The sequence below is a fragment of the Erinaceus europaeus genome, chromosome 12 (assembly GCF_950295315.1).
Source record: "Erinaceus europaeus chromosome 12, mEriEur2.1, whole genome shotgun sequence".
Taxonomy (NCBI): Eukaryota; Metazoa; Chordata; class Mammalia; order Eulipotyphla; family Erinaceidae; genus Erinaceus; species Erinaceus europaeus.
The window spans coordinates 25,198,077-25,211,290 of record NC_080173.1 but is presented as its reverse complement, the minus strand read 5'-3'; the positions used below and the strand labels follow the sequence as shown (position 1 = coordinate 25,211,290).

The window sequence follows — 13,214 nt, the reverse complement described above, 5'->3', positions numbered from 1 at the left end:
AGTCGCTTCACAGGTGGTGAAGCAGGTCTGCAAGTGTCTATCTTCCTCTTCCCCTCTGCTCTCCATTTCTCCCTGTCCTATCTGACAATAATGACATCAATAACAACAACAATAATAACTACAGCAACAATAAAAAAAAAACAAGGGCAACAAAAGGGAAAGTAAGTAAAAATAAAAAAGATTCTTAAAAAAATAAGATATTTTTCTGTGCTAAGAATTAGAATAGAGCTCACAAAAAATTGCTTTTCGGGTTTAAGAAGGTGATATGGAAGGATGAAATGGGTTTAGGGAAAACAGGGGAAGTTCAAACTAGAGTCTAAAAAAGAATGTGAAGCACTCAACAAGCAATACACCAACTGTGCAAGAATAAGACTCCAAATTCTTAAATCTCCAAGACATACACATCAACTTAAGTAAAATTTTCTTATTCTGAACTATTAGCAGTTAATTCAAAGCTCTGAATAACAGTTTGCTGGATAACCAAATTCTGCCTGTAACCTTGTTTCATCTGACAATTATCAAACTCAGCACTGGGAGAAAGTAAGAAAAGGATAATGAAACTGGTATATTACATGCTGGTTGTTGGTGAGGGCTTGGGGGGAGGGAGTTATTATTTGGGGAGTCCCTCCCAAAAAAAGCATCTTCTTGAATTATAAATATTTCTTTTGGGGGGGAGTCAGGTGGCAGCACACCTGGTTATATGCTCTCATTACACTGCACAAAGACCCAGGTTCAAGCCCCTGGTCCCCACCAACAGGAGGAAAGCTTCACAAGTGGTGAAGCAGGGTTGCAGGTGTCTTTCTGTCTCTCTCCTCTCTTTTTTAAATTTTTAAAATATTTATTTATTCCCTTTTGCTGCCCTTGTTGTTTTATTGTTGTAGTTATTGTTGATGTCATTGTTGGATAGGACAGAGAGAAATAGAGAGAGGAGGGGAAGACAGAGCAGGGGAGAGATAGATACCTGCAGACCTGCTTCTGTGAAACAATTCCCCTGCAGGTGGGGAGCCGGGGGCTCAAAATGGGATCCTTAAGCCAGTCCTTGCACTTCGTTCCATGTGCACTTACCCCACTGCGCTACCACCCCACTCCCTCTCTTTCTCTATTTCCCCCTCCCTCCCCTCTCAGTTTCTGTCTCTATCCAATAATATATAGAAAAACTTAAAACAGACTCCCTCCCCCCAAACACCTTATGTCCCTTACTCAAAATTTCAGCTTCAAAAGATTCTATCAGTCACAGAGATCTGAGAAAAAAAGTGCTCTGAGTCAAGGGAGAAAACAGTGGTCAAAGACTTAAAATTCTTATCAACTTCTCTCCCAGAGATGCACAGGGATGATCACAACAATCTCCATCCAGACTATAGACAGGCCTCCTAAACCAGCATGAGGTTAGTGGGAAAGTCCAAGGACCAAGAAATGTAAAGCAGAGACTGTAAGTTGATGAGAAAAAAAAAAAAAAAACACAAGGAAACAGCAAGAAAGCAAGTTCATCTAATCCAGTCAATAATATTTACAGTCTGTGGGCAGTGTCAAATATTTCAGGAAATTCCAGTATCTTTGCCTTTCCTTGTAAAAAAAAAAAGGTCAAATTCAATATTTAATAACATATATGAAAGGGAAGGAAGAATAAGGCAAATCTTTATTTCTTCACTCTCTTTTATAAACCTTAACAGTAAGATTCACAGCCAATATTGGGCGCTCCCCTCTTGCCTGCAGAAGAAAAGCTTTCACTATCTCATGTTTCCCAGTCTATATTTAGCAGATATTTCTAGACTATTTTTTTCTAACAGTTAATAATGGCAGTGTGTGAGAAGTTTCACTTCTCTTCCATTCTTTCCCGCTGGGCTCCTGTCATCTTCCAACCTTTTAGCTCCAACTCCTCTTTCAAGTCAACTGAGTCAGCTGTTCCTTCTGAACAGAAACAAGGCAGGACCAGCAAGACAAAAGGTGAAAGTCCAAACCACCACACACCCTCACTGGAAGAACAGTTACCTGTTCAGGCTTCAGACCAGGTGGGACCCAGGCGTACTCCTCCAGGGCACAGCCTGAATCGTCATCTGAGGTTGAGTTCCTCTGGAAGTCAAACATGAGTTTGCTGACGGTCTTTTCCATCTCCAGGGGCATCACTGTCACCATGTGCTCCTCCTGAGGGCACTTGCAGTGCAGGCAGATCTTCCTGCAAGCAGCAAAGACGGTGGGTGAGAAGAGAGGTACAAGAAACCATTTTCTTCCATTGGTCTGTCAGCCACCAGCCAACCCTGAGATCTCAAACTATAAACACATTCCTTGGCAGCTGGCTTTTGGCAAAGGCACCTAAAGGAGTGTTCCTCATTATGCCAGGCTTTGTGGAAGGCATGGCATTGTACCTGTGGAAACGTAGCGCAAGATGAGAAGCTACTAAGTAAGTGCGCTGATGACATTTAAACAACTTACCCTTTATCTAAAAATCAGTATTCGGGGCCTGGTTTTAACATCCAGCAGAGTGCACATGCAACCACACATGAAGATTTAGGTTCAAGCCCCCAGTTTCCACCTGCAGGGAGGAAGCAATGCTGCAGGTCTCTCTCTCTCCCTCTCTCTCTCTCTCTCTCTCTTTCTCTCTCTCTCTTTCTCCTCTCTCTCCCTTTTCCCTCTCAGTTTCTCTCTGTCCTATCAAGTAAAAGGGAAAAGGATGGAAAAATGGCCACCAGGAGTTGTGGATTCCTTGTGAAGGCAAGAACCCCAGTGATAACTCTGGTGGCAAAATAAATAAATAAATAAATCCCTATCACAAGAAGAATATAAAAATACTTTTCCCTTTACTTGGTAATACCATTGAATAAGTACTGTGAATGCAATTTCACTGCATAATAGAATAGTAATAATAATTAAATAGATACGATACATAAGCTTGCCAAAAATATTACCAAAAGATTTACCAAATTCTGACCCCATATTAAAGATCTCTATATGTTTAAAATTCTAAGTAGCAACCAAAATCTTCAAGATGCTGCTAATTATGGTTGGGTGGACAGACAGATACATATCTTTGTGCACCTACATGCAAACACACAAAAGAGGATTATCTCAAAAAAAAAGTGAGTCATCTCAAAAAATTACCAGCCAATAAAATGAATGCAGCCTAGAATGTTCCTAGCTGTGACCATGGAAAGTGCCCTCAGAGCAACAGGGATGCAGAGGTTACATAGGCCCCTGTACTAATGTAAATAGACATGGGCTCTAGGTCAGATTGATGGGACTTACAATAAATGTTTTGTATATACTTCCCCCATATTTGGGAACTACTCTCTGCCCTCATCCAGCTTTCTAGCCCTATTCTCAACTCTGACACCATCTTACCAGACAATATTTTTAGCCTTCCTGCATGTAACTTGTGGGGCTCAGGCAAAAATTAGTAAAGTCATGGGCCCCTTGGAATATACCTAAAATAGACTTCCTAGCTTCTTCCAAAATGAAAACCCCAAATCTCATCTGCTATACTTTTACCTTTAGGTTCCTGATTATTCAACAACTGGTTCTGCTTTATATCTTGCATGCTTTTCAGCCACCAAGTTGCAGATGCTACCATGATACCATGACTTCCCTGGGCAGATGACCTCACCAATGTGTCCTAGAACCCCACCTCCCCAGAGCCCTACCTCATTAGGGAAAGATATAAATAGGCTGGGAATATGGATTGACCTGTAAACGCCCTTGTCCAGAGGAGAAACAATTACAGAAGCCAAACTTCCCACCCTCTGCACCCCATAAAAATCTTTGGTCCATACTCCCGGAGGGATAAAGAGTAGAGACACTTCCAGTGGAAGGCAGGGTATATGGAACACTGGTGGTGGGGGAATTACATGAAACTGTACTCCTCTTATCCCACAATCTTGTTAATCACTATAAAGTTACTAATAAAATCTAAAAAAAGTTATCAGCCAAATATGAAAGTCTCTTTCCCAGATTTAACATTTCTCTCATAAGGTTGCCATCCATTCTCTTCGCTGTGGCTACAAAATGATGAAGTAGCAACCACTTAATGCCAGCAACACAAAGCAAGAAAATTAAAAGAGGAAAAAAATGGGACAGAAAAAGTTGAATAAGCAATTTTATATATACTTTCATCTTTATGATCAGCTTCAGAAGGCCCTGTTAAGAAAGGTGATGAGATAGCTCAAAATCCTTGTTGCCATATGTGCCTGATGCTTTTGATAAGTAGCTCTGTTCAGATATAACTCAGATACTATAAAAGCTGCCACTTTACAGTGTACAACTCGCTGACTTTTAGTAGGTTTCACAGTTGTGAAACTGTCACCATGGTCTAATTTTAAAGCATTCTCATCACCTTCTAAAGAAAACCAACTTGTCTTAGCAGTTAACTTTTCACATTCCCCTCTCCCAGGTCCTTGACAACCGCTAATCTATTTTCTTCCTCTACCGTTTCTTATTTTTTTAAAGTCCATATAAATGGGACCACATAATATACAGCTTTTTGAATGTGATATCTCTCACACAGCATGATACTTTCAATGGTAATGTTGCATTCCCTTTTATTATGCTATAGTATTCCATTGCATGCCTATACTATGTTCTGTTTATTCATCAGAGGTCATTTGGATTGGTTTTTGTGAATAATGCTACTCTGGATATGTATGTATATATTTTTGTAAGATCATATGTTTTTAATTCTCTTTAGTGTAAAATATAGGGTGGAAATTGTTGGGTCATGTGGTAACTTATGTTTAACATTTTAAGGCACTGTCAAAACTTTTTTTCCAAAACACCTGTACTCTTTTCATTTATCCGTATCACCACCGATGGATGAGGGCCCCATTTCCTCCACATCCTCATAGTATTTGTCCCCATTTTCCTTGTTGGCTGTTGCCCTCCTAGCAGGTACCTTAGTGAGGCTTTGATGTGTACATCCTCAGTGACAAATGGCACCTTTTCAAATCCTTATTATATATCTTCTTGGGAGAAGTGTCTACTCAAAACATATTCCATTTTCAATCATTGTTTCTCTCTTTATTACCGCTTTTTTTTTTCTCATTTCCAGGAGTTTCATTGCTCTGGGCTTTTTCAGACACCTCTCTCTCCATATATATCCACAGCACCAAAGCTTCCTGTAGTGCAATGGGTGCTGGGCTTGAATGTGGGTCCAGTATATGGTAAAACAGCACACTATACAAGTGAGCTATTTTGCTGACCCTTATTGCTCAATTTGAATTCTTTATATATTTTCTGGGCACAAGTTTTTAGCCATATGAGATGATTCAAGGAAAAAAAAAAATCCCATTTTGTGGGTTTTTCTTCACTTCACTGCAGATGCTAGTTGTGGCAAAATAGTTTTCTTGTTCTTGTCAAGTTCTATATATCCTTTCTGATGCTCTTTGTGCTTTTATTATCACATCTAAGAAACTACTGCCTGGGGGGTCGGTCGGTGGCGCAGTGGGTTAAGCGCACGTGGTGCAAAAGCGCAAGGACGGGCGTAAGGCGTTCGAGCCCCCAGCTCCTCACCTGCAGGGGAGTTGCTTCACAGGCAGTGAAACAGGTCTGCAGGTGTCTTTCTCTTCCCCTCCTCTCTCCATTTCTCTCTGTCCTGTCCAACAACGAACAACATCAACAATGGTAATAATAATGACCACAACGAGGCTACAAAAAGGGGGGGGGGGAGGAAATGGCCTCCAGGAGCGGTGGATTCATGGTGCAGGCACGGAGCCCAGCAATAACCCTGGAGGAAAAAAAAACACTGCCTGACCCTAGCTCATAAAGACTCTATATTTTCATGTAAGTTTCATGTTTTACATCTTATAATAAGACCTAAAGTCTACGTTGTTAATTAATTCCTGCCTATCATGGGAAATTTGAGTTCAACTTCATTCTCATGTGGCTATATAACATCTCAGCCCTGTCTCCTGAACAATCTACTCCTTCTTCAAAAAACTGCCTTGGAAGCCTGGTCAGAAATCAGATTGTGAGTGTAAGGCTAGCTTTGAAACTGTGCGAGTAATAGTGCTCTAAAGTTATTTTTCTTTAAAATGCTTGTTTTGGTGTCTGCTGACTACTGACTGTTGTAGAAATGAACATGACCTTTGGGTACAGCCTTTTAGTTTCTGAAATTAAAAAAATCTATATCTGGGATTCAGGTAAAAATTGCATCGAATCTGTAGATAAATTTGGGTAAGTTGCTATCTCAGAAATATTAAGTTTTGATTTAATAGTAAAAAGATTATTTCTGTTTATATTAGCCCATTTTGATTTCTTTTAAAGATACTTTGTGGGGGCTGGGTGGTGGCACATCAGGCTGAGTGCACATGTTACAGTGTGCAAGGACCTGGGTTCTAGCCCACGGTCCCCACCTAGAGGGGAAAAGAAAGTCTTGTAAGTGGTGAAGCAGTGTTGCTGGTGTATCCCTCTCTCTCTCTCTCTCTGTCTCTCTCTCTCTCCCTTCCCTCTCGATATCTGGCTGTCTCCTTCCAGTAAATAAATAAAGATAATAAAAAAAATTTTTTTAAGATACTTTTTGGTTTTCAGGTATACGTCTTGTATTTTTGTTAAATTTATTTCTAAGTAGTTTAATCTTTTTTGATGCTACTGTAAATAGATTCGCTTGCTTAGTTTCACTTTTGGATTGTTAGTATTTAAAAACACAAACATTCTGGTCAGTTGATGTATCATACAATTTTGTTGAACTCATTTATTAGTTTGAATTGTGTATATGTGTTAAGTGCATGTACTCCTTTGGATTTGCAATATACAAGGTCATATCTTCAGCAAACAAATGTTAGCATTCCTTTTTTTTATATTTTATTTATTTATTTTCTCTTTTGTTGTCCTTGTTTGTTTTTCGTTGTTGTTGTAGTTATTATTGTTATTGATGTTGTTGTTGTTAGATAGGACAGAGAGAAATGGAGAGAGGAGGAGAGGGGCAGAGAAAGATAGACACCTGCAGACCTGCTTCACCGATTGTGAAGCGACTCCCCTGCAGGTGGGGAGTCAGGGGCTCAAACCGGGATCCTTATGCCGACCTTGTGCTTTGCGCCACCTGCGCTTAACCCGCTGAGCTACAGCTCCCAGCATTCCTTTTCAACCTGATGCTATATTTTCTTTGTCTTGCATTATTACTCTGGCTGAGACCTCAAGTATAATGGCAATTAGAAGCAAGAATGAACAACCTTGTCTTCTTAACCTTTGGGAGAAAATACAATCCTTTGCCATCAATTACTAATTTATCTGTGGATTTTTAAATCAAATTTTCCTTTATCAAGTGGAAGAAACTATCTTCTATTCTAACTGGTTGAGTGTATTGGGACAAAAGGTATTGGATTCTGTCAAATGTTTTTTACAACTATGAAGAATCAGTGGGCTTGTTCTTCCTTATCCTATTAATATCTTGTGCTTGAATTTTTGACACCAAAAATGTACTGGGAAAGGAAAAAATCATTTTAGTTCAGTCAAGTAAAGTTTGTAATAATTATTTCACTTCCTGCTCTTCATCACATTGAAAATACATGCAGACAGGATGCACGCTGGGATCTGGTTTGCATCTCCACACTCAAAGAAGGTTCATCCAAACCCTGGCTGCTGCTTTTGAAAAATCTCAGAACTCACTTTCAACAGTATCTTTTTAATTAATCAGCTACTGTAAAGAGGTCAGGGATGATGGGAAGCAGTCAAGAATTTTTTCCATCTCTACAACTTTTTATGCCAGTCTATGACTTAAGGGGGAAGAAGGTTTCAGTGAATTTAAGCAAACCATGAAGGATTTTTTTGTTGTTGTTGTTCACTAAAAGCTTTTAGCAGAAAAATCGTACTTTTAAAAAAGGATTTACTTACTGAAAGAGAGAAGCTGAACACTGCATTGGAATATGCCAGTTTGCGGGGGGGGGGGGGGTCAGACTCAAAACCTCTTATATGCAAGTTCATTAAGTCATTTCTTTTTTAAAGTCACATTTTAAAAAACAAAGTGTAGGCCTGGGAGGTGGCATTATGGATAAACTGTTGGACTCTCATGCCTGAGGTTCTGAGTTTAAACCCTGACATTGCATGCATTGGAGTGATGCTTTGGTATTTTTTTTTTCATAGATAGATAGATAGATAGATAGATCATAGATAGATAGATAGATAGATAGATAGATAGATAGATAGATAGATAGATATAAAGTAAATCCTGAGCAATGTAGAGGGATTTTTATTTAGTTCAGTCGCCAGAACTAAATTCATCAACAAAACTAATCTACAGAGAGAAGGGCATGCTATTTAATGCTGAGTGAACATAATCTAATGAATTGAAGCTCCCAGAGAAGAAAATAGATAGGAAGAAAGCAGAACACCGAATTTAAGAGTCAGATCCAGAAAGAGCCTCCCTGAGTAGAAGTAGGAACACAAATATGGAAGAGAAAGCTAAGGACTCTAATTACCCATTTAACACACAGCTACCCAGGAACTGCTCTAGTCATTCCAGGTATTAACCCCAAACAAAGGTCTCTACCTTCATGGAATCTATATGCCACGAGGGGAAGAAGTATACACTATGCTGTTAATCGGACAAGTCATTCAGTCAGAGAGGATATTAAAAATGTCAGCTGCTATGTAAAATGAGAGAAGTGAAGCAGCACATAGGTGACCGGGGCTGAGTGGGAGTGAGCGAGCAGGATGCATAGCATTTGCCTTCCTAGACCGTAAAATACGCTCAGATTCACTCACCAGTTAGTTGTCTAAGAAAGCACACACTCACTGCCGTCACTTTGCAGAGACAAAGGCTCCAAGAGGTTAGACAGTAAGTTCAAAGTAAACCATAAATAATCAGGAAAGCAGAGAGTCAAAACAGGGCCTCTCTGACCTCTGCCTAGTCCAAACAATTACCTATGGAGAAGAGACCTGCTCCCAACCACTTTGTAATGCACAACTGGTCAGAAAAATCAAAAACCAAGAAGTGAAAAAAAAGAGGATGATAGCAAAACCAGCAAATTGAACTCAAGAGGGCCTTACAAATTTCCCTGCTACTTATCTGCCTTCCATTCCTCATTTGTAATTAACTGGCACTTTTGTGGTAACATTTTTTGGTGTGTGTGGTGACACTTTTTTTAGGGCAAAGAATTTTTAACCTTGAAGTGATTCCGCAACAGCCTTTGGAATGACTAACTTAATAGTCTCTGTTCACAATCAGGGACCCCAACACCTGGATGCTCATCGGATGGAAGTAAAACCATGAAGACATCTTGTCCCTTATCCCTGTGTCTCTCTCCCTTCTTGGCAACATGCATATGGCAATACCCAGCAACTCTCTCTTCACCACATTGATTAAAGCTTTTGAGGAGTGTGGAGGGAAATACATGATTTGCCTTTTCTTTTTTCTTAAATAGGTATTTATGAAAATAGAACCTGCTAGTAAAGCAAGATTTCATTTAAAAAAAAAAAAAAAAAAACCTCAACCACATAAAACATGCATTGGCTTCATTCTGTCAGAGTTGACATTCTACCTGCACATAATTGGTTTGGTGAATGACAGCTTCCCAAGGAGTAAGGCATGATTCACAGCGAGCTGAGATCCTGCATTCCCCTTCCTTCCCCTCTTCAGCCAGAAACAGCCCTTGCATCCCTCCACCCTTAGTTGCAGCTATTAACTAATTTGCTTCCACAGAAGCCATGGTCTGCTCATTCATGGAGTACAGAATACTGTCAGGTGGAGGCTAGCTTTTTAACCATCTCAAAGCACACTGGTCTCTGGTGCCAGGGGCAACACCATTTGAAAAATAACAATTTCAGCTTACCTCGCATTATGCGAAATAATTCATTGTGAGATATTTGGGGAGGGTTTCCCTCTTTGAGATACTGACAGGTTATTTACAGTACTGAACTGTGAACCACAATGTCTTGTTTCATCTAAGAAGTGATAGGATGAAGTAAGAAAAAAAAAAAGATTCTGACATGTTCAAGTCATAAACTGCTGACTTCTAGATTGCAAAGGTATTATAAACATCATTAAGTCCCTTTCCCCCTTTCTTTTACACCCTGCTTCCCTTTATAGTGAACGGAAAAACATTTTTTTCCAAAAGAACTCATTATGTGCAGACTCTATATATAAAACAGAGCTACCCAAGTGAATGTGAGAATACGAGGCTCCCGTTCCTACTTCTCTCAAGCACAACCTTCTTTCCCAAACCCTAGGCAATTTTATGGTCCAAGGGCCTCAAGGGTTCAAAGGCACAAGTTTAGAAACCAGAATACAGGGACTGGGTGGTGGTAGATTGGGTAAAGCATCACACACAATTACCATGTGCAAGGGTCTATGCTCAAGCCCCCTGTCCCCACCTATAGGGGGAAGCTTTATGAACAGTGAAGCAGTGCTTCTTCAGGTACCTTTCTTTCTCCCTCTCTACCTTACCCTTCTCTCCCATGTTCTCTCTGTCTTATCAAATAAAAATAAAGGAATAAAAAAGGGAGGAGGGAATGGCTGCTGGGAACAGTGGATTCATTACATAGGCACCAAGCTCTAGTGATAACCCTGAAGGCAATTAAAGTAAACTAAATTAAATTAAGAATATCTATGGATTCTTCAAACTTATTTCTAGTATTTATTTATTTTAATTTTATTTATAAAAAAGGAAACGCTGACAAAAACCATAGGATAAGAGAGGTACAACTCCACACAGCTCCCACCACCAGAATTCCATATCCCATCCCCTCCCCTGATAGCTTTCCTATTCTTTAACCCTCTGGGAGTATGGACCCAGGGTCATTATGGGGTGCAGAAGGTGGAAGGTCTGGCTTCTGTAATTGCTTCCCCACTGAACATGGGTGTTGACAGGTCGATCCACACTCCTGGCCTGTCTCTCTCTTTCCTTGGTGGGGTGGGGCTCTGGGGAAGTGGGGTTCCAGCACATTGGTGGGGTCATTTGCCCAGGGAAGTTCGGTTGGCATCATGTCAGCATTTGGAACCTGATGGCTGAACAAACAGTTAACATAAAAAGCCAAGCAAAATTTTCACTAATCATGAACCTAAAGGCCGGAATAGTTCAGATGAAGAGTTGGGGGGAGGGGGGTCACTGTTTTATAGTTAGTTAGTAGGCCTATTTTAGTTATATTCCAAAGGGCCCATGACTATACTAGTTTTTTGTTTGTTTGTTTTTTCCCTGAGCCTGGTATCTGATAGGCAGGTAGATCCAAATTATTGTCTGGGGAGATGATGTCATAGCTGGAAAAAGGACCAGAAAGCCGGATCAGAGAACAGAGTAGCTCCCAAATATGGAAAAGGTGTATAAATATTGTTGACTATAAACAATTTCTAGTATTTATTTAAAAAAAAAACTTTATTATTATTTTGTATGGGGGGGCACGAGTATGGATAATTCGCCACTCCTGGGCTTGCTTTTTATTTGTTTGTTTATTTATTTATTTATTTTGCTTTAGCTAGAGAGGCTGAGAGAGAGAGCGAGCAAGGGAGAAACATCACAGCATTAGAGCTTCCCCTGGTTCTGTGGCACTCCCATGGTGTACTAGTGTTCAAACCTAGACCATGGGCATAGCAAAAGATACACCTTACCAGGTGAGCTATCTTTTGGCTTTTGAAGATGACTATTAAGAGATAATTCCTCATCATAAAGCCCTGCATGTACTAATGACTCTAATCATGAGAAATGGTTATCTGTGACTGCCGAAACATAGCATGGAGATGCTTCAGTGCCTGGGGCTATGATTTGATAGATGAGGCAGGGTCCAGGAGAGCCTGTCCACCAGTATCTCAGGTGACTCTGGGGACACTTGGACAATGCTCCTCCACAGCTAGACTCCTAGTTAGAAGGAAGTAGAGTCAGCAAGCTGCTGTGGGTTTTGCCAACTTGTCTGATGCGCTCAGCAACTCTGGGCAACAGACATCTTTCAAACTGTGCTGGGGGACCTGTGCCAACTCTCCCGACCACCATGTGTGCAGCTCTCCTATCTTCAGCCCAACTGCCACGCAGCTGGCTGCCCAATGGGCATGCTGAAGAAAAGCACCAGAGTGGCAGGATGGTACTGGCAGCAGAAAAGTCCTTCCAGCACCAGCCCTGCTGTCTGTCCTGCATGCCACTCCCCTGTGGCTTAGGCTTCTCTGGCCCAAGTCCACAGACAGGTCAGGCTCAAACCCCTATGGTGTACAGGGGCAGAGGGCAGGCTGCTTAAAGAATGGCTCAGCCCCAAGACAGACCCAGTGATCGATGAGGAAGTGCACCACACTGCAACCAACAAGCAGGGTGGGAAAATACACTTTTGAAAGAGACAAAGGGCCAAAATTACCCAAAGTCCTTCATAATACTTGCTAAGTCACAGATAAGTCCTAGGTATTTAAGTTCTTCCATGACTCCAGCTCACTAGAGACAAAAGAATAACTCCTTTTATTCCCAATAAGGAGAAGAGGGGAAACTGTTATCTTACTATAAAGTTACTACTCCCTCAAAAAAAAAAAAAAAAAGCGACCTACAATTTGTGTAGAAAAAAAAAAGATAAGCAAGAAGAAAAATATTTCAAAACACCCCCAAATCCCAGAGATATTCACTGTTAAACAGAAACATTCGCTGGTCCTCTTTTTCTTTCCTGTCAAGAATTATTCTCTGTATTCCCCTTCAGCAAGTACCTGGAGACAAGATTCTGGTCTGGAATAACAAGACATAGGCCAGAGCCACCCACACATGCACACACACCACTCTCAGCAAATAGATGTGTATTATTCCACCCAGATAAATGGGCTTGTTTTGATCTAGTGCCCTGCCACAGGATCAGGGAACTGGTTTACATTTCATGGATGATGCTGACCATGCAGGGATCACAATACATACTTACAGGGATCACAGAGTAAAGTTCAGTCTTTTTAAAAAAGAAATTCAGATTTTAAAAAAAAATAAATCTGAAAAACAAATTTTAATAGCTATCAATTTTCAATTTTCTGTGTGAGTGGGAGGAGATGGGGCAAGGGTAATTTAAAACCACAAAGACGTGGCTCTGCATTGTGCCTTTTTCCATCAGTCACATACTCTCAGTGCTGCAATAGTTACTCTCACTTCATACCACACCTTGGGCAGGAGTTGACCTTTCAGAATCTGTTCTCTTTCTCACTTTCTTTGAGTTACTAATGAGAGCATCAACTTTTCAAACACTGGAGAAAGAGCAGCAACCTAGTGAGGCAAGTATTACTCTGTGTCTTCAGTCCTTTGGAAACATCTTCCCCTGGTTTTAGGAGGTAAGCATGTGTTCTGGGT

The 13,214-nt window shown here is 40.6% G+C and overlaps 1 protein-coding gene across 5 annotated transcripts in view; it reads right to left on the bottom strand.

The window, feature by feature from the left end:
* PRICKLE2 (prickle planar cell polarity protein 2) overlaps positions 1-13,214 on the bottom strand; it is a 411,818-nt gene that overhangs the window by 113,409 nt on the left and 285,195 nt on the right. For all 5 annotated transcript variants that reach the window (XM_060202967.1, XM_060202969.1, XM_016187079.2 and 2 more), the window contains one exon: positions 1,990-2,173. In XM_060202967.1, coding sequence (XP_060058950.1) covers positions 1,990-2,173 — 184 coding nt within the window. The remainder of the gene's footprint in view (positions 1-1,989; positions 2,174-13,214) is intronic.